Source organism: Apteryx rowi, unplaced genomic scaffold, assembly GCF_003343035.1.
Source record: "Apteryx rowi isolate R43461 unplaced genomic scaffold, aptRow1 scaffold_23, whole genome shotgun sequence".
Taxonomy (NCBI): Eukaryota; Metazoa; Chordata; class Aves; order Apterygiformes; family Apterygidae; genus Apteryx; species Apteryx rowi.
Genome location: NW_020448641.1, coordinates 706,888 through 733,024, shown reverse-complemented (window position 1 = coordinate 733,024; position 26,137 = coordinate 706,888). Strand labels below are relative to the sequence as shown.

The window sequence follows — 26,137 nt, the reverse complement described above, 5'->3', positions numbered from 1 at the left end:
TCCCGTTACTTTGGTTATTATACTTTTTGAATTTTTGAAAATATTGCTGCTCCTCAAGCTGTCTGGAAGGTTGCAACTAGCGAGAGAGAAAGCGGACGCCCACAGCAACGCAGTTACTGGAGCGTGGGTCTGTCCCGCTACCAGTGTGCAACTTTCCTGAGCAAAACTGTTCCTTGTGCCCCTGCTGTGTCTTTATGAAATCAAGGAACCATTCGCAAGGGACTAATTTTAGCCTTAAAAACACATTCTGATAGAGATATAAGCCTTGTAATCTCTGGGGTAAAACAATGTGCATTGCACATGCACTTCACTGCATTTTTTACACAGCATATCATTTTTGCTTAGCCACTATTTTCCAAGTAAGCACAGCCTTTATTTTACAATCACAATTTGCTCCTCTTAACAGTAGAGAAGTTGTGGCTGTAAGAATTTTAGGTAATCCAAAAAACTGCTGGGCTGGAAATACTGGCTACCCGACTCACTTATACTCTCTAAACTGCAGTACTACACACTAACCACAGTGCCACTACACTACACGCAGAAGCTTGCGCTACAGGCAAGGCACTTAGGAAACAAATCCTAGGCAAAATTTCAAGCCACCCAGGTCACATTTTTAATACAGATAAAGGACCACTCTTCTTTTTCCCTTTCCATCTGTCATCCTCCCTCCATTCTATAGGATCCAAATGTTTTCCGTCATTTTTCATAAATGTCACTCTTCTTATGGTCTGTGAATGCAAGCGATGAATTACTTATTTCTATAATCTCGCAACATGTCATATATTTGTCCCTCTCCCGGTTCCTTCCTAACAGTGTTCAAAGACGTCTCCTAGCACAGGATCCGTTTCTGGCGTGCGGGTCTCGCATGGGTAATGACGATGGGTTTTCTGGTCCCTGCCACACTTCAGGAGCTCCTTCGCACGGCAGAGAAGCCAGAGTACAGGGACCACCTTGGAGCAGGCAGCACGAGAGGATCACGAATCCAACAGCTAAACACTCATTCAGAGCTCTAAAGTAATAGATTTTATTTGACCGACGAACCTGCTCTAAAGAACTTTGCCATTAGCGGTTCTCTAGCAAAAGGCCAAACACCTGATAATTTGAAGAGATCACGTATTTTTCTCAGAAACAGATCACTAAAAATAGTAACATTTCAAATTGCTCAAGGATGGCTTGATTGCATGTGCAATGGCAAAAGTATACTAATTAGTGGATAATTTTTTAGCATCTAATAAAAAAAAACAAAACAGTCTCATACCAGGCTAAAAATCCAACAAATATAGTTAGTCTATAATGCTTTTGAAAAGCATCTTGTCCAGATAGTTACAGTAAAACATGATATGAATAAATCTACATCTCTGAAAAATGCTAGTTTCTCTGGATTTTCAAGACGTTATTTGATACAAAGATTGCCCACACACAGTATACAACTCACTGTGAAGTGCAACAGACTGTCCCAGGAATCACTGTCTACATGCAAAAGGAAGGGACTATTTCTTTAAYGGCAATCGCTGCGAGTGTCTTGCTGCACCAGGATACCTCTCTCCAAGAGGAGGCACTCACCAGAGATTCACCAGGAACACGTGCTCGATTTCCTGCAGGATTTCCAGTTCTCTAAACACGTTGCGAACCTCGTCTCTTTCAATGCACTGCTGCTTGTTCATATACTTCATGGCGTACATCTTCTCAGTGTCTCTCTTCTGGACAATACACACCTAAAACACCACAAAAGGGGGAAAAAACAAAACATGTAGTCGAGCTATAGCTTCCTTTGCCGTTTTACCTGACGGAAACGACCTTTTGATGTTTTGGTGTGAGCGGCCGTGGTGCTCCAGGCAAAGTTGCTCGGCACAAGGACTTCCCAGGCTCGGGCCAGCGGACTCGCGTGCTCCTTAGACGTGTCCCCGAGGACGGCCCTGCAAACAAGCACTCGTTGAATCCCCAATCGGATCGACGTTTTCTATCGTGTCTTGCTCCTATAACAAATCAAACGGACACCTCCCAGCCAGGTGTGGTCACCAGGCACCTTTTCCCACCTCCTCCCACATCTGCTCCCAGGCGCTCTGCAGCTTCCCAGACAACCCCCAAAAGTTACAATAAGAAAACTCAAACCAAAGTACCTTGAAATAAAGAGAAAATGAGTTTAAAATACCTACAGCAGGACCAGACAAGGTAGCTGGATGTGGAAGTTTGCCTGCAGCGAAGCCAAAGCACAGTATTTCTGTGGATCGTGTTTTATTTTAGTGATGGCCCACTTGGCCAGCCCAACCCCTGGGGCTACCGGACCGGCGCTGCTTAGCCTTTCTACCCTGTTATTACCCATTCCTGATTGCTGGGCTGCCACTTGTCACCTGTTAATACAGGTCTCCCCTCCTCARAGCAGAGTTTCCGTACGCTCTCTTTTCAGGCATGACGTCACCCCACCATCCAGATGGCCTTGCAAACGCGCAGCCACGCCGGCGCTTTCCTTAGCGCGCGCAACGCGATCCCAGCCGCCCGGCGTCGCCGGCGCCTAGGGCAGAGCTTTCCCGCGGAGAACAAGCTTCGCAGCCGGCGAGCGGGAGCCCTGTGCTCAGTCTGAGCCTTTGCGTTGCGGCTGCCTGCGGAGAACGGCGCGGTCTCCCTCCCCACGTTTATCCCATTCCGTTCACGCACACCCGGCGCGAATTTCCAGCAGACTGGTTTTAATCTACTTCATGTAAAGCTGTGCTCTGAAAGGTCAAAATAATCCAGTTTGTTTTAACAGAAACTGATTAAAATGTAAATGTGTTAAAAACAACACAGCAACTCCCACGCTCCTAGAAATACAGGGATGCTCTGCATTGGCACTACAGCAAAGAGTTTCTGCACGAGACAAAAACCCCATGTGCTGCTCGCTGCTCCAGTTAAAGCAGATCTTTTGTAGGCTCAGTTCACACTAGCGGCTTTCCAGCGCAYGCAGTCATTCCCAGCGCTGGCTCTTCCCTTCCCGGGCTGCGGGCCACRCCAGGACTCAGCCCCTCCGAGGAGCGTGCCGAAGCTCGGGCAAAGCCCGCGTCCCCGCAGCGCGGGGGCACGTTCGCTGCGGGCTCCCGCCTCCCCCAAAACGCACCGCSGGCCCGTCCTCGCGGACTCCGTGCACATCAGCGTGGAGCTCCGCTGGCGAGGTTTTCCAGGTCAACCAGAAATTTGCAAAAACAGCCTGTTTTCTCAAAAGTGCAAGTCAACACGGTCTCAGAGGAAGCACAGAAACGCACAAATGTCAGAAATATTAGCTAAAACCAGACCCCAGATCTCAGACCCCGTGCCCATCTGGCAGCATAGCCCAGGCATCGCCCCATACAAGGACCTCAAAGGGAACCGTGGACACCACCGGAGAAGCTCGGGGAGCTCCCGAGGCGGAATTCAGGAGAGCTTTAAGCTTCACAACACATTTTGTCCCAGGCATCCGGCAAGCGGGAGTCCAGGGCCTCTGAACTCCAGCGGCACAAAATGTCACGTTTCCACCAGCCGTTTAAACCCGTTATCACCTTGACAAGAAGAGTCATGATTTCGTGGCCATGATGTGCCCCGACATGCAGCACGCATAAAGCTAGTAATTTGGGGTATCAGAGAGGTTAATCTGCCATCGGGCCCCCACTATCCTGCTCTACTGAGAAGTACAAAACCAGCGGGCTTGAATACATTTCCCAACTAATATTTCCTTTGGTGTATCTCCCTACGATTCTTCTGAGTACTAATGACACTTTAATTATCAAGGTAACTGTTTTTAAACGAGCTAATGAAAACTCTACATCTGGTATAATTACGTCTGCCCTCCTTTAATTATCAGACATGGTTATGATTACAATGTACCGGATATATTTTCTTTGAAAAAAAATAATTTGGCATTTTGGTCATACGGCCCTCGTTTGGAACAGCAAACTGAGACTGACCTTGAGATGACTTCATACAACTCATTAGAGAGAGGATAACATTTATACAACACTGGAAGCAAACACACAGGATAGTTTGCATAGATGGCAGAAAAAAACACAGACGAGACCTAAGCCATTGAACTGTTCTGCACTTCTGAAATACCCCCATTAATAAYAATTTGCAAGTGCTAATGGCACATAATGTAATATCGTCAAGGACACATTACAGCAAGAAGGTGACAGAATAATAGGTGGTTATCATTAGCCAGATAAAAACATCCCAATTACGGGTACACAYTGAAATTACGGGGATTATTTTGCAGTTGTCATTACAATCCCCATTTGAACAGAAAATTATGGATTTAAATAAGTATACACACACCTCAGGTTGAAAGGATTACGTCTCAAACGGCTTGTCCTAAACAATTTCAGCCTGAGTGAAATCAAACACAGTCCAAACCCAGGCTCCCTTCACGTTAAGAYGAGCCCGACCAAGCCAGCTCATCAGGAGCAAAGCAAGGGCAGGGCTGGAGCRAGGTCTTGCTGCCTCTGGAAGTGGCCATGCAATGATGCGGACTGTCTCCTCCATYGCCGGTCCAGTCGCCGCCAACGCGGGCCGACCACAGCAACCACCGCGGCCAAAGGGGCTCCGGAGCGGCAACCCCAGAACCTTCATCCATCGCGCTCGAGACCTCCAAGGATGGAGACGGCACAGCCCCTCCGGGCCCCAGCTCCACTGCTCGACCGTCCCACGGGGAAAGCAGGTTTCCTCATCTCCAGTCTGCGCTTCTCTCTTCTCAACTTACGCCCGTGATCGCTCATCCCGTCCCTCACCCCTGCGAAGAGCTCAGCCGCATCGCCTTGCAGCCCGGGGGCACTCACCGCRCTGTGCCGATGTCTCTCCTCTAAGCTCCTCTTCATCTGCTTCGCTCCTTTTCCTCGTCTTCACCAGGTGATTTCCATCATGCCTCTTCACTTTCATATTCCTATTAAAAATTGCTTTGCGCTTCGTAATAGTACAGCATACCACTGACCAGTAAGCTTCAATCATTGAATAGCCATCTTTTAAAAGCAAACTGAAATGYAATTTTCAGTAAAGCTATCAGATTTTGGGAAAACGGAATATGCCAAAGGCTTCTTTTGGTTTTCAAACTTATCATTCGTTGAACCAGTCAGAAAGCCGAGCAGYGAACAGCAGCAATTAACTGAAGTGGGAGTTAGAACTCGCATCAAGATTTCTGTCTTTCAGAAACAGCAACGTACCAGCATGGAGGTGAGGAATGCAAGCAAACAGCAAAGAGACCAGGCAAAGTTTTAAAATATCCATAACAACAAAAAAAATAGGCTTTATACTGCAATAGTTATGGTTCGCTCTAGCACGTGTGAGCAGGGTGGCTACRCAGAGGAAGATGCTTGCTGTTTTTGTGATTCTGGCAAACAAACCATTTAATTCTGCGTGTGAATGCCAAAAGAATCATCTGCCTTGAAGACAACCTTCTGAGACCAATTTTTCCAATAAAACCTTCTTTTTCTTGTTAACATTCATGTAACACGGCACCAGGTTTCATCCTGYGCTCGACCTCTGCTCTGCTCCAGACGGAAGGCGGTCAGCTCGGCGAGCTACGGCTTTCTGGCCAGGGAGGCCAACCTCCAGGAGCCCAGYGAACCGGCTGGGTGTCCTCTGCGAGCGCGAGAAGCCTAAACCGAGCTGGCGTCAGGCAGAGCAAAGCCTCTGCTCCCGGGCGTGCTGCTTCCAGCAACATGCCCATAAGCAGTAGCGGTACTGTTTTAGCAGTAACGGACTAGGAGTATGAGACCCGAGGTTACAGGTGGAGGTGGGTCTTCTCCCAGCCCGGTGACAACCCCGAGAAAGGCGGAGAGCTTCCAGGCTCGGTGACCTGCTGGAGAGGCTCTGGGCTCCATAACTTGTCCCTTATCTGCAACCGCACCAGCAGCCGTGTTAAGTGACGCCAACCACGCTGAAATCGGACAGCCCGTCTTGCCACGCTCACGTCTCCGTGGCCATCCAAGCTGAGCTGATGAGCGCACGACAGGGCCTCCTGACCCCCGCTCCCTGCGACCTGCGCTGCTCCCCTCCAGCACATGTGAGGGTGCAAAACCAGATCATCTGCAACTGCCAGAGACCATTTATAATACAAAAGCATAAGGTAAAATCCCTATTTACTGCAAATTCAATAATAATAATGAACCACCTAGCCCAACGCAAAGCACCAGCAGGATCTGACTTTTGCCTAAAGCAGACTAAACTGGTTGTACATTTTAAAAAAGCATGAAAATAACTTTATCTTTTATAATTTGAGCAGAAAAGATCTAACTGTATCCCTTTAAAATATGGTCATTGCTGTACAACTGCTCTAAAAACAAGCCTCTCGGTAATTGCCATCCAGGCACTAAACAACATTCTTCTCTGATTTCAGTTTATTTCACATTAAGGCTAGAAGCTCATTAATTTCTCAGTATTTTTTTTTTGGTTTAGGTTTTTGTTTTTAAAGAACAAGAAATGCAACCAAGCATCATGGAGTTTCTGAAATGAGTAATTCTGACTTGCCGTATCTTAACACGTATTGCATTTTATAATAATGYCACTTGCTCCGTGTTTATCTGAGGGGAAAAAAAACCCTAGTATAATAAATGAGAAAATGATGAAAGCTGCTTGTACTCRGTAATCACAATAAACAGTTTTCTGAACTGCAACTGTTATCACCTACATACCGAATCATTCCAGTTTCAAGCTCTCTAGAAATTTTTGTTCCCTGTTTTCCAGAAAAAAGACTGTGGGAGTCAGTAGAAATCTTCTTCTTCTGCTCCAGCTTTGGAAGTTGCAGCGTGGCAGGGGCAGATACGTGAGGAGAGAGGGCGGTAGCCGAGYGCTGCCAGCTGGCAGCGTTGGCGCTATCATCGGCTCCGCATCCTGGCTAGGGAACTGCTCCGCTCGCGGGGTCGCCTTGTGACACGTCCTCCCACGGCTGGCCAGCCCCGCGGGAACCCGCGCTGGACTTGGCCGTCAGCAGCGAGAGCGCATCTTCTCCGGCGCTCCACGTGCGCGCTGCTTGCATTGCTATAATTACTGCAGCTATTAATAGTTAATGGTAATATTAATGCAAYTACTGATAGGGATCTAACGCTAGCCTAACTCATACAAGGAACTCTGTCAGTTCTGTGCTTACCAGGGTGTGACAATTTAGGTCCTCCACGACAAGTAGGTCTCCTTCAAAAAATGTCTCTGATTACAGAAACATGTCACTTGCAGAAATGTAAGTGCCCCAACGTGTATCTTTTTTCTGCTTCTCTATTCATGCATCTGCTTCTGTGGAAGGAATAAATATCTACTTGGTAACAAGTCAAAGTGTTTTTATTTTTAATTAATCTAGATGCATTTTTCAAGCAGATCGAGGTTTCATGACAATGTAAGGCAATGCAAGAAAGCAGAAAGAAGAGATTACTTTGTCCTCATTTCTGCATAATATGGTTCCTTGCTGCACAAAGGAAATTTTTTTCAGTGGTTAAATACAGCCATTAGAAAAAATTGTATGTAATGCTGCCAGATTTGTGGTGCAGAAGGCAGGCATCAGCTGGTAGTATATTGCTCAAGACATGGCATATAAAAGATTTAATAGAGTCCCAGATACCCTGAACATTCAGCTGTTGCCAAATGGTTTGTATACAGCTGCCTTTGCTTTTATTGCACTAAAGGCATAAAGGGTTTGGAAGTTACATTTACTATTCAGGACGTGAGATATGCATTTACATCTCCCATTTCGATCTCGCTTGATGAGGCCCTAGACAATGACAACGCCTGTATTGTCATCGTAGCTGGCAGCCCGTTTTCTTATGAAGTTGGGGCAATCTAGGTCTCCGCTCAACAACCTAAGCTATTTTATTAATTTAGAGAAGACTAACAAGGATTATTGACCTATATTACATTAAAAAAATAATGGGAGGAGAAATCTAACTCTTGGCTTTGAAACACTTATCTTGTTTAAGGTAAGAGTTATCAACAGAACATGCAGTACACGAACAGAAGCCTAAATGTACAGACAGTCCTAAAGGCATCAAGATCACCTAGGTCTTCTCAAAAGAAGGCCAAATCACACTTGGGTAGAGCCACGGACACAACCCAACATTTTCTAAACAAGCTTTTTTTCCCTGTGGTTTCTTGGTACATTCCCAAAATCCTTATGCATCCCACGCTAGTCAGAGTGGAGGCACCGAGCACACGTAGAGCACCTTACAAATACCTTTACCGAGTTTTTTTTTTTAAAGTAGTCTCAAACGTACAGAAGGAAAGAGATGAGCTTTTTAACCAAACTGGCTAGTATTTGATAAAACTTATTCTGCTAGTTGCAACATTTTTGTCTTTAAGTTGATTTTGATTTAAAGAAGAGTGGAAAAGCAAAAAACACCTCGCAGGAACAGCGGAAGACCAGCACTCCTGGCCACCAAACCACGAAACGGGAACTCCCAAGTTCTGCACGGGCTGAGGATGGTCACGGGGAGCTCCGTTTATTCAGGTTCTCTATCTGCAAAATATCGCTTTGTGAATTATGGTTTAGGATGTGTCTATTACTTATACATCTGAAGCATTCTGCAAAAAATTCAGTGAAATTCCTCATAATGCATGCAGGCGAGTTGTTCCTTTACAACATTCTTCCATGAACGATTAGAGCAGCCTCTACATTTTGTGTATAAAGTTTGTTTTCATCGGTAAAAGCGGTCAAGGATTTAGCCTTAATTTGTTTGACTCTCATTTTACACCCAAGCGATTTTAGTCATCGTTATGTCGCCTCCCTTGACGGCAGAAACGTGACTGCGCTGCTCYCTCTGCCGCTGTCGCTGTGTCGCTCGGCGCAGCCCGGCTCATCTCCCCGACTCCATTTGCCACAAAGCGGTCCCCGCRGCTTCCCGCTGTCAGAAGACGTCATTCTCCGTTGAGCCGACAGCAAATCCGCCCGGTTGAACCTCCCCGATGATCGACAAAACGCCCAGACGCCAAGCGGGCTGATGCACGAGCTGCTCTGCAGCCGCGATGCTGCATTTCGGATGAAGTTACCGCACYTGCACAAAAACCATGAAGCCTGCAGGATCAGAGGCGCGAGCGTCAAGCAAACCCGGGCGAACGGTGCTGGTGCGCGCTCTCGGCCCCGGCGGGGAGGGAGCAGCGCGCCCCCCTCGATCCCGTCCTCCAGGGGCCCAGGGACGGGCAGCCCCGCCGCCCAGGGGCCATCGCAGRAGGAGGATTAGAAAGCAAAAAAAATTTAAAAAAAAAAAAGGGAAAATAAAATTAATGTTGGGATTAAATAAGTGGAACACGTCCGAGCGACTTACTTACACTTTTGGCTGGTTCATTTTCTATCACCATCTAAACCACGACTGTAAGTTGCCTGCGGATGAACCCTGCTCTTTCAGTAAGAAGCATATGTATCACTTACGCTCTCACACAAACCATATCTTAAAAATTAAATTGAAAATACAGATGGAATTTATCTCAGATTCTGTAGGATCAAAACATTCTCTGTCACACAGAGGATTAAGGAGCAAAAGCAGAAACAAAGTCCTTAAATTGCCAGGAATTATTTGACTTCTTACTCCCCTGCATCACTTATTGAGCTATTTCTACAAGAGTTACTCTCATTTTCCACMCAACCATGGCATGAGTTGGAATGGAAATAGCAGGAATTTAGGTGGTTTTGGTGTCCAGGTGACTCATAAATTATGCTCTTTTTTTGCTAGAACTTTTTTTTGCTCTTCTTAATTCAGGATACTTTCCCCGTTCCTCTACATTTTTGCTGTTTTGCATATTTTTCAGTCCAACTTACTTCCTATCATCTCTTAGGCTCCGACTTTTCTCCTTTAGAAATTCAGTAACTTTTTCTCCTGCTGATTCTGAATGAATCCAACGTGCTAAAATCCCCACTCAGATTAAAGGTCACCTACTCATTCAATAGCATGGCTTGAATTATCTCAAACTAATTATAATGAGACAGCACAGTTTGTCTGTGGGCTCGAACAAAAGCAAGCAGTTTGCATTCTAGGCAGTATCTGTGAAGCTGATAATACTTGAGATTGCTTAATCTCTGCTGCACAAAGATTAGTCTTTCCTTCTGCAAATGCAGATGTCATTCTAAATTAAAGAACTCACGATCCTGTCCTCTGTAGGATATTATTGTCACATCTGATGCAAATACCCACAGTTAGCTTCAAGAGAGCTTCCTTTTGCTTTTGAAATGTGAGTGGTAGATTTTCTTTTTGAAGCTTTTAATGGCTTCTGCCTTTGAAAGACTAGACAAATGCACTGCAATCCTTACATACATAGAAGTTTTATTGACTTCAGCTGACAGCCATCAGAAGTTGCAGYGTTCAAACCTGGATTTCACTTACTTATTTTGTTTTTAGAGTAGAGGTCAATGCTTAGCATTAGCAAGCACTGTACCTTGATATCAAACACCTTAATCCTACATGATAGTGAACCAGAGGCAAATTCTGCTCTAGTTCATAAAAATGCTTATTCAGAGTAGCTGTACCTTGCACAAAAACAGTTATTTATCCTCCAGTTTCTGCTGACTTCCCCTGGGTATTTATGTCCGGACTCCTAGATTTGGAAAAGCCAATAAACTCAAATTAGATATTCAAACGGTTTAAATAATCCTCATATTTCCCATTCTCCAGAGAAGAAAGCGCTGCAAGTATGAGTGGTCATTTCTGGGAAAGGCTGTGGCTCTCGGCTGACGCACCGGTTCCACCGACGGCTTATCCGATGCCAGCAGCTCTCGCCCATCAGCAAACACCCGGCGCAGCAGTTTTCATCCCTCAAGCTGAGGAACCGGCYGAGGCGTGTAGGGACCACGACCGAGGGACCTCGCAGTGCCCACCAGCGGGGATGAGAGGAGGGTCCGCTCATTCTCCTCTTTTTGCCTAGCAGAGMCCCAAATCGCTCCCGTCTTCCAGAATAGCTCGCGCCAGTGCTCATCGCTGTGGTCGGGGCAAGCGCGTGGGCCCACTGCCCAATCTGGAGATAAACCAGTCAATTTTGATTCGGCAGCTCTCACGGCYTGGTGCACTTCTGTGTTGCCACTGACCTGGGATTGCTCAGGAACTCGTTTCCCTATCTATCTGGTTAATGACCTTTGATTACTACTCCAGGAACAGAAAATAGATGCTATTTACCTAAGCCCRCTTACTGTCCATGGTTGGTATCTCTGCCACCCAGAGCAGCTGTCCTCAGCAACCTATATCTCTTCAAAGCTGCTATATCTCTCCAAAAAGCGAGACCCTCGGGTTTACTGCCCGCTTACCGTCACATCCCTCGGGCGACGCTGACGCCTTCACACCGTGCCTGGGCGTAGCGAAGCCTGCGTTCAGTCTGCAGACGCTTTCCAATACGAGGACCTGTTTTCAGAGCACAGCTACCAAACTTCAGACGCGTGGGGTGATATTTTTCACGACAATTGTTTTGTTTCCATGATTTTTTATACGAAGGCCTAAGCTGTCATCCTGCTTGCACAGTTGAAACTTGAAATTTGAAGCATAAATGTAAAATTGCCCATGGCACCAAAAGCCTCAACAGGCTTTGGGACTGCCCGAGGAAAAGGGGCAGTCATCCAGGTAATCTCCCTATGGATGTACGCCGTCAAAGAAATGAGAGATTTGCGACCTCTCTAGCAGAAAGAACAAAGTTCTTAGTTCTGGGGGTSAGAAACAACAAAGACGCTTTATTTACGGTTGATGGATAAACAACTAAGCCTTTTTCAGAGAACAGGGTTCAGTTCTGGCCACTAAACATTACRACAGGAACAGTGGGAAAAGAGAAAGAACCGTTAATTTTTGATGGAGCCCTGGCTSRGGAAGGCRCGTAAGCACGTGCTTGCRTGCACCTCCCCTGGGATCACCCTGRTCTCTGCGGCTRACTTGGAGCATRAGGTTTAAATTCCAGTCACCCCAGTAAGACCGGAGTTCTCAAAGAGTGATGAATAAGGATTTGGGGCTAGGAGGAAAGACTGCAAAACCAGAGATAGTAAATTCCTTTTTCTCACAATCGGGAGGAACAAGATTGGGATTAGTTTCTGTTTGCTTGCTAAACAGAGTGAGTTTGTTAAGCAAATGAAGACAGTAAAACAGATACAAGAGTTTACTGTAAATTATGCATTACACATTCTGTTGCTGAAAAAGTCCTCAAATATTGATTTTTAACGAGTTCATCTTATTTAGACCAGCCTTCTTCTACGAGCTCATCTGTTAAAGAAAGACAATAAACTGTTCRCTTCTCTGAGTACATTCATGCTTTAAAAAGTGGCCATGTACGATCAACTGGAATTAAATTATTGTTACACAGCCTTTAAAGAAGAAGAGTCGGAGAGGACTTGATTTGGTAACTAACTTCATAATGGGTAGAGTGGAAATGTACCATTCATAACTACGCTGTCCTCTCGTGCAAGACCACCGGACCACAAATGCAGAAAAAATAAAAGGAAATACCTGTATTACTTCTGATAAGAAACTTTCTCTCCAACTACTTCTTAAAGAAAGAGAGCAGTTTCCATTAAACCAGAAATAATTCAGTAGGTTTTTTTGTTTAGTTGAACCCCAGAGAGGTGGAGTGACAAAAATACTGTGAGCAAATCTTTCTCTGTTGCTACAAGCCACTGAAGTCAATGGAGCTCTAACGACTTGTAATTGCAGGGCACTACCCACTTGGATTCAGAAGACCTCCTYGTTTTCTACATGTGACATAGGTTCACTTCCTTGCTCACGACTGGGCCTACGAAGGCTTTGATGGTGAAACAGTCAGGCCCAGTGCAGGATTCAGATAAGTTTGGGTATGATTAATTATAACTAACAAGGTAGTTTGGATATGATTAATTCCATCCATTTGGATAATGAATACCAAGTAAAAATTTCTGGCAGCTGTAAAGGCTAACGAACGAGAACACTTTCCAGCTCTCGGCTCTCCCGGGCTGGAGTCTGGCTGCACTTGTCGCCAATACTGTTCGCTGAGCACTTCGCAGATTCTCTGAACGTGAAAGACCTTGAGATTCAAACCRCCACTGCCTTCTGCCCCTCTCCGACGGCGCAGCGCACACGGCAGCSCAAGAACCACAGAARGGCCGAGGCCGGCAGGGACCTCTGGAGAGGGTCTGGTCCAAGCCCTGCTCAAGCAGGGGCAGCTGGAGCCAGCTGTGCTCCCAGGACCRTGTCCAGTCAGGCYTGACCATCTCCAAGGATGGAGACTCCACAACCTCCCTGGACAGCCTGTTCCCAYCTTCTGTCACCTTCACAGCAGAGAAGCGTTTTCTTATGTTCAGAGAGAACTTCCCRTGTTTCACTTGATGCATCTTAGTCAGATATACATAATGCTATCTTCAAAGTTATAGTGCAAGGACTGTGTTGTGCCCGTTATTTCCGTCCTGCAGATGATGAGGATTTATCTGCATTGCCGTAATGCCTCGGTGTTGTACAAACACAGAAAAAGACACACGCAAGTTGTGAGCTTTCGGAGCAGGTAATGAAACGGAATGCCGTCCAAAAGAGCRTAGACATTATCAAAGCCAAAGAATGAGTAATTCTGCTGCCTTTCTTTTCGAGAGGACAGAAGAAATACCTATTACGCTCCTTACAGTGTAAGTACTATACTGTAACCGGACAGAATACARCTAAAAAATAGGCTAAGCTGATGTTAATTAAGAGCTAATAGCAGGGACATCCTCTTTTAACATTTAYCCAAAAAACGAACAGCCACCACCTCTGTGTCACCTCGAAATCCGTTAAGCAAGGAGGAAGACGGTACACCTAACTGCATGGAAATTAACACAGCGACAGAGAAGACRTAAGGCGTGCAGCCCATCACCGCTCAGGTGGAACACCCTACCCGACGTTACGTGCTAACCTGGCACTGCCTTGAAGGGGGCACGCAGAAGAGGGAGCAGCTTTCCCAGAGCTGCTCCGTCCCAGAGCTGCCCCGTGGATTTCATCGGGAGCCACTACTGGGCAGACCTGACCCTTCCGTAACGCGCGGGAACGCGGTGATGTGCCGTGCAGCCTGCTCCAACGGGGAGGAGCGGAGGGACAGGAATGCAGCGGTGACTCACAGGGACGCGGCGGCGCGGGAGAGGCGCTCGGCACGTTACGCAGCATCACGTACAGGACTCACAGCAAGTTCACGCCTGGGCCCAAACGTCTTGCACGTTTTCTAGCCTTCGGGGACTAGCTCCTGCCTGCACCACTTGCTCATTCTCTTTTTCAGAGCGGCTCTACACCAATAACTGAAAACATTATCTTGCCAATTATTTTGAAAAAATAAAATCAATTATGAACTGCTACCAGAAAAGTAATAAAAAGGGATCGTGTTATTTTGCATATAGAAACCAAAGGCATTTGACATGGCCACAAAATGCCCATTGCTTATTTTAAAGCAATGGCTGATGCTATTTAAAAGCAATCTTTATATCCATTTTGTATTATGATTGCATTGATGGTAATTGAAATACAGTCTCTGCTTGGTAGTTAACATCTGTGTAAGATTTGTAATTAAAAAGATAACATTAATTTGTTCTCCAGTTCTAATAAACATTAAGGATAGAAACAGCTAATCAAAATCTTTTTTTAGGCAAAGCCAAGATAACAAAGCTTCAGCTGTCTCCCACATATATTTTCAGAGAAATAATTAAAATAGCAAGGCTTCACGAACTGATGTTCTCTGGCAAGCAACTGCATGAAGTTCTGCTAGAAGTGCGTAGCTGCTTTCCATAGGACCGTCCATCAGTTTGGTGTCCAGCAGGGAAGGAACCTGAAGAACCAAAGTCTCCCCCCGCAGCGTTTTGAACCAGCCTAACTTTGAGCTCTGGCTGACATGTAAGAGATGGAGATTCTGCCAAGGTTGTAAGTGCTTCCACTTGAAGCAGCACTGCATTCCCCTGTTCATGCTATAGTTAGAACGCTTATCAATTACTGCCAGCTAACGGCTCCCAGTAGAGGAGTGCGGTGAAGGACATGATATTTGGTCTATAAATAATGTGGTTCATCTGGAATCAGGAAGCTTAATTTTCTAAGTCTTCCTTGTCCGGTCACGGTCATAACCTCTGGGGGCCACCAGCGACTGCAAATGACCTACAAGAAAACCACCTTCTGTCTTCCCTTGATGCCACTTGCTTAGTCTTTTTGATTGTTTTGATCCCTATAATTTGCCTGCTGGTTCCCCAGAAAGTGTCTTTGACAAGTCAAGGAAAACAACACCTCCTGTAAAAGGGAGAAGAGACCTTGAGTTATAGGTTGTTCTGTGGGACAGCTAGTAGCAGGTGTGAAACACTGGTAATCTCCACTGAAAATCACCTCACACTTATCAAATCAAATTTATCAAATCAAAAGCATTCTCAAAAAGGCAACACTGGTGTTGACTTTCTGACAAAAGCAATAACCTGGCAGCTGGCTGCTGAGTACCTGATCACATTCACTGAGTCTGTAGTGGCTGGAGGCTTTTTCCTCTTACAACACCTAGAAATGAGAAAATAAGGAAGGACAGAAAGACCAAAAGAAGTGCCGGTTTGGGGACAGCTGAAAGTGTAGCTTTGGGGAGCAAGAAGCTATACAAGTTGGCAGGACAAATCGGGAACAAACAATTAAATTGATCATTACCTGATACACACAACAGTAAAACCGACTGCTTCCAAGAGGTAAGGACTGAAGAATTCAGTTCCTACAACCTGGGAAGAGCTCTTCCTAAAGGAACAGGCCTAGAAGAAGTGCTTAACATCCCTGGGAAGCTGACCCAGGAAGACTTGTCACCTCCTCAGCTGCTCCCGCGGAGCTGACCCAGAACTTGGCAAAACGGGTCGGCGAGGCTGGAAATGCCAGAGGGAATTGGTGCTGCAGGATGCTGGAGAGCCCCCTCACTGCCCCTTCTGGGCAGATGGTCCGGATGGTCCTTCTGGGCAAGAACGAGAATTTCAAAACTGTCCCCTGAAAAGCTCCTCTGAGTCTGAAACACGAAGCTCCCCACATCACAGACAACCGCGATGTTATCTTTGGAGATGTCAACACACTGGCCAGGAAAGGAACAGCGTATCGGCTACTGAAAAAGCAGATGGGAAGGAACATCCTTCCCCACTAAGATCGAAGGGATTGAGTAATAGTGAGCAAATTTTTTTCTCCAAGCTATAGCTCTCCTAATGGATAAGAAACACAGTAACAGTAGCTGGGCAGATAAAGAGGAAATTTCCAGACAAATTAAAAAAAAAAAAAGTACGGATGGCTTTTACACTTCCTATACAAAAGCAATTCAAGGGAAGTCTGGGAAAGCAGCGGGAGTAGTAAAAACGGAGGAGAAATTAACAGCGCAATGCTTCATGCAGTGGTGAGCAGATGATCAGGGCACCTTGGAGGTTCACTTCACTGCACTAGTGGCTCACGGACACACCCAAAGACGCAAATMTCAGCCAAGATACCAGTCCTGAGCAGCCAGACTCTGCTCAAGTGCCATAACTACTCTCAACCCTTCTCTTGCAGAGTTTTCATTGCTGAAGTCAACAGCGAGTGAGGATTCTGCAGCAGCAAACAAGACCATGAGGTCTGCAGGTGTCACCAGGGTTCAATATCCTGGTCCAGCTGCACATTGCCTTTGCTGAGTGGAGGGATTTTGCATTGTAGAATCGGGCAAACAGAAAGGGTGTCAGTCTGGAAGGTAAAACAATTCTGCATAAACTGGCTCGGACGCCTAAAGACTGGGCCCACCTTTCATCCAGCCTCTAAACGCATCTTAAACAACTCCCAGAAGTTTCCCCAGGTGCTCAGTCCTACTAGCAGCTCCAAATCATGTACTTTCCAGTCTCTACCGCAAAGAATCCGTTCTGGGAAATGGGTCTGGCATAATTTAGAGCAACCTTGMGGCACCCTAATTTGAACCTACAGAAGTTGTTCACTGCTCCACAGCCCCAGAACCAGCAAACCAGCAGAACGTCCCAGCCCCATTGCTGGATGCTGGAGGCGCCACGGGGGCTGCTTCCCCCGCAGCTGAAGGCAAAGCCACTGTGATCAGCACTGAAGAGTTTTGTATAAAACTTACCCACGAAGCACATCCAGAGGGGACACGCTGCTATAATACTGTCTGATCCTGAATAAAAACATACCTTAAAGCAATAAAAAAAAACTTTCATTGCTTTGATTATGCATCGTCTTTAATCAGAACTTTGTTCTGGGAACAGTTTTGACAATTGTGTCTCTGGCAGTGTTTTTTCCAACTATTATCTCTAGTACACAAAGACCCATTTAAATGAATGGGCCATCTGCAGCACTGAGCTCAACGGCAATCTGCGCAGCAACACTAGATATTATGCAATGTTGACAAGCGGGGCATGGCGATACAAACACTTCCCCGGCTGCTGGCTGTGGCAACGGCACTTCTGCTCCATGCCACGTTTCTTCCAGCTTTCAGCCATGCCTCTGGAACGGCCCCGGCGTAAGTCACTGCTCAGGGCTCGCCCTGCACCGGGAAGCTTTCCTGCACTTGGGTGCATACCTGTGTGGTTGTGATCTCTCCGAACACGCTCGTTCCTCGCATATCACTAAGTGCTTCCAAAAGTATATATAGTATAACAACACAGTTAACACTTCTAGGTGTAATCTTCAAACTGCTGCTCTTGCCTACGTTAAAAACAGGTCCAGGTCAGATGCAGAGGGCTCACAGATAGAGATCTCCGGCACAAATGGGTGCTCTGGCTACATTCTGGGTTTGGTTTTTTTTGGTGAATAGCTCCACATTTTGGGGCTCCTGACAGGGACACACCAACCGGTACACCAGCGCTGAACCAGCTGATCTCCAGCCTTCRTGACGGGGGAGTCTGCTCTGTGCACATCTGCTGGGCTTCCACCACAGACAGCGGGCAGCATGGGGACCCGGCCCTTGAGGCCAACCCGATACCTTAGGCAGATTTTCTGCTCATTTCTTAAACTAAATTTCTGAGGTATAAAAGCTTTATTTCCTTCAAATGTCCCACGCTCCTAAAGGAGTAGTGTCGTTCAACACTTCCTACCAGAACATTATACCAGACTGCTAGCTTACAAGTAGATCTTCATCCTAATAGTCTTGTGAGCAAGTCCCCAGCACTCTGAAGAGCTGATTTGCAATTAATGGTTTCAGCCAGCTGGGACCATATTATAGCTACATCTCAAGTATTTTATACAGCAAGTATTTCAATAGCATAGTCTCCTTTTCAGAAACAAAGGTCAAAACCAGAAGCTAGCTACTAGGGTATAAAGGAAACTGAAAGGTGTAAAGTTGCAATGAATGGGAAAATACTGATCTTTAGGAGACAAGCTCCAAGTCCAAGGTTACCAGCTTAACAAATCTGCTTTCCAGTCTTCAGTTCTAGAGTTGATGATTGCGTTTTTGATTCCAAATATCTCACCGTGTTTCACTCCTTAAGAGTCTCACGGAGTCTTATGAACATACTTTCCCTCTGATAAAAGTTATGCTTTATCACAAAATTGATGGAGGATGGGTTTGTCAGAACACCATAAATCTTTAAAATCCCTTTAATTCAGTACTGCTGTTTGCAACGGTCAAATTTTAATAGTACCTCATAAAACTTTTATTCATAGCAAGCCTGTTTGTGTTTTCAGGTTGTGTCAACACTTCCACTAAAAATCCATTTTTCAGTTGCTTATGTTAGAGATGAAAACCTCTTCTGACCTAAAATAAAAACTGCTGTTCAAGATTGCACCTCAGTGTGCAGTACATCAGTAACTTCAAATGTGTATTCTTAAAATTCTTAAAAATGTGTTCACATTCTTATCTAGGGTAAATTTGCAGAACTCCTGCAAAGTCAACAGACCCAGAGTTACTTATGCTATCTGCAAACATGGCCAGCCCTGTGTGCATCAGGGAAGGCAAAACATACCTAATAGCTATTTCAGATACAGTTTGGAGTGTGCTAAAAACAGATTTCAGAACCAGGCTTGCACATATTTTTTTTTTCCAAAATGAATCTTATTTCTATCCTGCTGTTAATGTAAATGGCATCTAAAATGTAACATAACCAGCACACTAAATCCGTCTCAGGAAAACCTCTCATTATTGGCATCTGTGTACAGTAAGTAGGGAGCTGAGTTCTTTTTGGCATCTATCATAGAATTGCTTCCAATTTTCCTGCAAGAATTCATGAGGGGAGGGAAATATAGAATGTTACTCTACACTCTCCGAATCCTATGATTTAAAGCAATTTTAGCTGGTTCAGATAAAGCACTTCCTTCTTATGTCACACCGAAAAAAAAACGTCTAGTCAGACAGTAAGCAGAAGCTTCTATAATCAGTTTTTGGATTTAGGTGATTATTCAACCTGCCAGGCAAGACAGCTCAAAAAATAGGTAGACTTCTTTACCTCATGAGAGACATTAATCTAAATAAACAAGAAAAAACAAGGATTGCACGGCATATAAACCTAAGAAACAAAAAGAAAAAGGAGTACTTTTCTTTAGCTTTGCTTGTCCTCTTTCTCCATCCTCTCTCTCCTCTTGCCTGCCAGTTTCCTCATTTGATAGAAATTAGAGACAGTCAGATTTCCAGAAGATATCTGAAAACCTGTTATCTTTACTAAATTTTAAAACAATGTTACGGTAGACTGCTTCTTTGGTCACGGTTTTGAGCAAGTGTCCTTGACGTGACACGGCCCAGGCTTGCCGCCCCTAGGACGCAGAATAGCCCGCACTCACCTGAGACCTCCGAAGGGGACTGGGAGCTTTGCAGCTGGCAAGTTTCCTATAGAAAAGCTGTTAGGCTTTTAGATTTTTGTATAGCTTTAATCAGGTGCTCGAGTCTTTGCTGGGTTCTTCTTTTGTTTTGATGTTGTTTAAAGACCAATAATGAAAAATCATACCATTCTGCAGAAAAATCTCGAAGACACGGTGAGCCATTTTTYTGCCATTTGGACAAATCCAACCCCAGATCCAACTGTCTGTCCAGTTAAGCAGCACTACTGATTTATACCAGGATCTGGACCCCTGTATACAACTACACATAACATTTTTTTCTGAAAAAAAGTGAAAACTACAGCTTCCTATGGTTGATGTACCTTTTGACTAAGTCTTGTATTTGGAGCAATCTTTCATTACGACCATAATTAGATTCTGCAATGCTTTATACGGCTGTCGAAGAGGTAGGCCACACGATTTTTTTAGTTACATGTTTGATAAAACTTGAGGAACAGAGAGAAATCTAATTATTTCCAATGAAGAATGGATGGCTTTCTTTAATATCTGAACATAAATTAATGTTGAAGTTTTTCCTGATCCCAAGGCAAAAGCACTCACTATGCAATGAGGAACAACCTCATCACTCATCTTGAAAAGCTGTTGCCATGCGATGGCAGTGAGAGCGATGTGCTCTAAAGCCCTGGCTCCCGTACCRCRGCTGTATTGTGCCTCCAGACATTAAAGCTTCCATTTTTTATGCTGAAATAAATAAATAGAGATAAAACTTCTCARCTAAGAAAGAAGGGGSGACATTTGTTTCACAGTGCAAAACTTGGGAGGAATTTAATGCAACCCGCAGCCAAATGCTCAGTGTTTCACTGGCAGAAGCTTGCTTCGCTGCACTGACGTGTTTACTACCAGGTTCCTATAAAGGGACCTGCCCTGATACACTTCTCCTCTAGTGAAGGTCCCCCGTGCTGAAAGGTCTTGCTTTTCAGCACTGTGTCCCCACGGCATTGCAAAGCAACCAGAAGAGCTATCACGCCGCAAACCACTGTACCTTGGATGCCAGCAAATGGTCCAGGGGTTCCCAGCATAAAGGTGAGCACAGCTCATTTCAGTGCATTAAAAACAGCTATTGCGCCAGAGCTAGAAAACGTCCCGAACTTTACCACCAGCCATTGGGTGTACCAACCAGCCGTCAGAAAGCAGAGTAAGCGCAGGCAGCTGTTACGGAGGCAAACACCTCCGCGCACGCACTGGGCATGCTGCGCTCAGCACTGACTTCCCCATCAGGGGCAGCATCGCTCTCAGGGTTCAAAATCAGTGACTTGGCAGGAGGAACGTTTGGCCAGATTATAGTCCCAGCTGCTCAGATTTCCTCTGTGATATTACACTAAAATCTCTGATTTCTGTCCCTCGTGAAAAGTCCCGGACTCGCAACACTCAAAGCACCTGGAGGGCCAGCAACAGGAGAATACACTAAGGAGCTACCAGAGCATACAAGCAGCAAAAATAGCAATGGGGAAGCATCGCCTTGGAAGACAGAGGATTATTTAAAATTATTGCTCGAGACTGGCTTAGCACACCCAGCATCCCAAAGAAATTCTCCGGCAGTTTGTTAACTTGGCAGAATTTCCCTGGGGCCACTGTCGACCCTTGTTTAGAAAACAGGGGAAAGACCACCTGGGGTCAATGTTACCGCAGCTCCTCGAGGCAACGCTCCCTCCAGCTCCAGCGCCCGTCTCYGCACACACAAGAGCTCAACGTACAAAACACACCGAGTGCCTCGACCAGGAGGAATCTCTTGCAGCTGCTTCTAAAAACTGATCGCTGCCATGGCCTCCTAGAGAAGGTCGTGTCTCAAGAAGGACAGCGCAAGTGCTGGGTCCCCCGTGGTCCCTTCCCACGCGGGGATGCAGGGCGTTGGGCATCCAGGGCACCGGGCATCCGGGGGGCAGATCCGTAACCGAGCTGTAACGGCGCTTATTTTATTTCCATTTTATTTTTATCTTATTTTGCCTGATAAGCCAAATCTGCTCTTTCTCATCTTACGCAAGCGTCCCCTCTCAGCTTGCATCTGAATTTGTTTCTTTGCCCGGGTGACGCCGTGGAAAAGAGACCGACCCGCAGAGCCGGCAGCCTCGCGACCCAGCACCTCCGTACGGAGCGCGCTTACGTTATTACTTCATAGCAAGATTAAGGATAACAAAACGAAACTCCTCAACTCTTTCCACGTGACGTTGTCAAAGCGACAGCTGTTAAGAATGGGTTGGTTGTTTTTTAATCTTCATCGCTGTTTGGTTTAACGCACCATTTGCTGAACATGAACAGATGTGTATTTTATGTTGCATTGACCTTTATTTAGTGAATTCTGGGTGTTTGCTTTTTAAAAGAAGTTTTAGGAATCAAAAGTAATAATACAAGAACACAACATCTCACTGCCACTGTATGAGTGAACAGCAACATTAACAGAAGGATTCTTCATGGATTTTGTATATGAATAGCAATTAAAGGGGAGGTGTGAGTGAAAAGCAGAGATACAGCAGAATTCTGTTTAATAGATAGTTTCCTTCTTTTTCTTTCTTTTCAAAAAAATCTCATGTGTTTACAGTCCTGAGGGCTTCCCTGAAGGAGGTAAAATCACTGACCATAGAGGAAAAGAAAAACAGCTTATTGCAATTTCGAAGGGTCAACAAGAATAGAAAAGTACAATACACTAGAAAAAACAAATTTACAATTATCAAAGCCATACCAAACTTCAGATTTCATTTCAGAGAAGAAAATCTCTGGTTTGTATAAAAATGGAAAGCACTAAATTGTAGAGTTCATCAACGATTTCATTCCTAATCTTTTACTTTAACTATTTGAGACTATTAAAATAGCTAATATTTTTGCTATCCACATTGTATATACGAACAAGATGTCTACAACTTTTCAGTAGACTCATCTGGAATTGCATTTGGATGTTTACATAAAAGTCTGCTTTTTCAAATGATCGTGTTAGAGGCTGAAATACAGAATTCTAGGTGTTTTTTCCATATGTTTGCCAACAAACGTGAATAAAACTTAAACTGTCATGTACTTGACAGTGTATACAAATTATTTGCTCTCTTTCCTCACTATCCTTGTAATATCTGACACTTTAAAAGCATTTCCAAAGTTGTTCAGTTCATCTTGTTGTCTTTGGCATTGAAGTTTGCTGTTATTTACTAACATGATCTTAAGAAGTCCCTAAAGTATTGTATTTAGTTGCTATAAATGAATAACCTTTATTATCTTTCCATGGGCTGTCTTATATCCTACATTATTCACTGCACAACATGGATCCCAAATTATTGTCTACAAGACCTTCCCTCTAACCGAAAGATTTCCTTTGACATAAAAGGTTAGGCATTTGCAAGTTTAACAGCACAGAATTTGAGCTATAAAGATTAAAATCATTTCCCGTATCACTACAAAACACCTTGGAATCAGCGGTGCTTTGCAGTTCCGTAGCTGATGCAAGTCAGAGTGGTGGACTAATCACAGGACAGCGTAGTTATCCTGCTAACAGCCCCTCTACTGCTCAGCTAGCGAACCTCTACAACTTTGCTGAGCACTAATACAGCCTATTTTTAATTTCCATTTTGAAGGGTTTGTCAAAAAGGGTCAACAGGTATTTTCATTTACCTGATTTTCTTTCTTATTATATAAACACACTTTTTCTTATTTTTATTTGTATTGTACTCTTTTGTTATAATAGCATTTTTAATCAAGTACAGTTATATATTTAAATAAAATCTAAGGCTATGAATTTTATCCTTTAAGAAAAGGAAGCTGATATAGATATATGTTATTAGAATGATGACAACTCTTATTGACAGCTCTTGCCAAGAGTTGGTTCCCTCACCAGTCCACCTGACTTCTTAGAAAACAGTATAGCATATTTTATATGAACTGGGTGTATAACACAGCTGATGTGTAATACATACTGTCTTTAGAAGGTTTGAGGTGTGAGGTCTCTAACATAACTCCAGAACTGATTCAATAATATCTGACCCAATTTGGGGAAAAAGAAAATCCCAGTCTGGTATCACAGGAACTGCATCTTAGGATAGATGCTTTCTTTCCAATATCCATCTCTGAGATACTGATCTATGCAAAAAAAACCCTCATGTTAATTAATAGATAACTCAGAGAATTGGGAAGAAACCTTAATTCCAAGGATAGCTAAAAAGGCTGGACGAGACAATAAAATTCCCCGAGGATTTGGCTTCTGAAAGAAAAACTGAAACACAGTTATTTGAGACTCTGCCTTGCTGGAAATGCTCTCAAACTTGGCATCAGGAGCACATGATCTAAGGAAAATGATCGGGGTCATCTTAATCATGGAAAAGACAGCAGTTCACCGTCAGAACAGAAAGAGATATTGAAGGAGAGTCGGCAGAGGTCTGTCTGCATCCGGCGCTGTTTACCGTCTTCACTAATGACCTTGATAATGGAATAAAAGCAGGCTCCTAAGTATTCTGACGACAGCAAGCCGGGGAGAGGGGAAGTACACCATGGACTAGATTAAGGATTCACAACAGCCTTGACAAATTGGGTCTTGAAAAAAGAGGATGAGCCCTTGAGGACAAACGCTACGTACTGCAATTAGGCAAGAATAATCAACTATAGATTCCAAAAGCAATCAGAAGAGTGTCTTACGAAGAAAAATTCACCAAAATGAGCTGGTTAGCTTGAAAAAGAGATGACTGAAGGAGACATAAATCCTTAATTACACCAAAGGCTGCTGCAAAGTGGAAGAGAATAATCTGTTTTCCATATCCAAGGTTGACAGTACAAGTAATAAATGGCAACRGGGAAGATTCAGGTTAGATACTGGGAGAAGGGTTTTAAGGGTAAGGACAAGATGATGATGGAACAGACTGCTGAGGGGTTCTCAAACATGAATGTGAAGCTTCCAGCACTGGAAGTCTTTACAAAMAGGCTAGATATTTATCTTCTAAAAATGACATAGATGATCCTCCCTTGGAGTGGAAAAAGGCTAAAACAACCCTTCRGATCTCCAACAGACCTGATTTTATCCTGAGTTTATGAGGAAATTAGGCTTTTGCATCAGGTTGTCTGTTCATCTGTCCAGTTCCTTCTTTCTCCAGTAATTTTTGAACCCAGTAGCCCACTTCAGCCAAGACTGAAAGAAAGTCGATGTCTTAAAGATAATGAATTTGCTATAGGTTCTGTGAAAGCAGAAAGCCAGGCAGAGAGAAGCCCTAAGCAATGCCTCCACTGAGGAAAAAGCAGGCAAATTACTGCAGTTATGTTCTATTTGACGACTAACTTGCCACTAGCACCTGCACAGCTGCAAAACAGTCATGCCACATGGTGGGTTTTGCTGACAGTGTTATTAACARAAAGATAGATGGAGGAAAGCGGTACCTAATTATCAAATACATCGAAAATCACATGTTATTCCTTCTGCTGCTCACAAARTGACTTGTTCCTTTGATTTTCTGGACATTTTCTCATAACCTCTTCGCTAGCTTACAGGCTGAGAACCTGTGACCCTTCTCTTTTCCTGCTCTTCACTTCCCTGTTTTCCAAATGCTGAAAGAAATATTTAGCAAAAAGATATAACAATAGAGACAAAGAAAGAGCAGGTGCCTAAAGGAGAGAACAGAATATAGCTAAGGTGTGCGAATTAGTCATTTCCGCCTCTTCCCCCCAAGAACCCATCAATCTCGGGCAGAGAATGAAATGAGAAACAGAGAAGTACTGGTGCAGAACTTCTGATAGTATGTTTTGACACATCAGGAATAAAGGTTTTCCATTTTTCAGGCGTAGCGTGATATCCGGGATGCTTAGCAGAACGTGCTCTGATGCGCTCCAAAGCAATGCATTTTGACATAAGTGAGCAAGCTCCTCGTTTCTGCCTCAGAAGCTGTGTATGTATGTCCTGTGCTAAAGGAAAGGGACCYGGCTAGCTCATCCACTGCAGTCACTGTCACTGAGCTTCAACTGAGTCGTTTCCTGTGTCTGCACAAATACGTGGGAACTAAACTGGACTTGGCTGAATTAACTTACTATTTGAAAACAGTCAAACAGATGTCAGGTTCTGAGAAATTTGAGAGAGCAGCATTCACTTGTTACTGGCAAAAAGCCCCCCTTTGTGCAACAAATATGCATTGCTGATTTCCTTAAATGAAGGCTTCCTAACGAAGCAGGTATCCTATATAACAGAGGTCAATTTTTCAGGAAGCTTTTTGCAGGCACTCAGAGAATGAATTCATTCTTAAAAATATCCAGGCGGTTTTGTACTGAGTCGGTACRTTTTGCACTCTGACAGTTCCAGGCATCTCCTAACCGCGGTGCACAGGACTCAAATGTCCCCGTGCTCACGACTCCTATAGCTGAACCCACGGCAAAGCAACGCTGGGATGGGCAGGACTTCAGTAGCATGCTCCGACACCGGGGACTCATTGCGCAGAACCACCGCATAAAAAGCAAAGGTGCATCAGAAACATTTATCTGTATTTGTACCAAAGGACTCCGGGATCCCCAGA

The 26,137-nt window shown here is 44.6% G+C and overlaps 1 protein-coding gene across 2 annotated transcripts in view; it reads right to left on the bottom strand.

The window, feature by feature from the left end:
* Nucleotides 1-26,137, bottom strand: part of STK32C (serine/threonine kinase 32C) — a 52,395-nt gene that overhangs the window by 12,341 nt on the left and 13,917 nt on the right. For both annotated transcript variants that reach the window (XM_026065670.1, XM_026065671.1), the window contains exon 2: nucleotides 1,564-1,715. In XM_026065670.1, coding sequence (XP_025921455.1) covers nucleotides 1,564-1,682 — 119 coding nt within the window. In that variant the 5' untranslated portion in view covers nucleotides 1,683-1,715. The remainder of the gene's footprint in view (nucleotides 1-1,563; nucleotides 1,716-26,137) is intronic.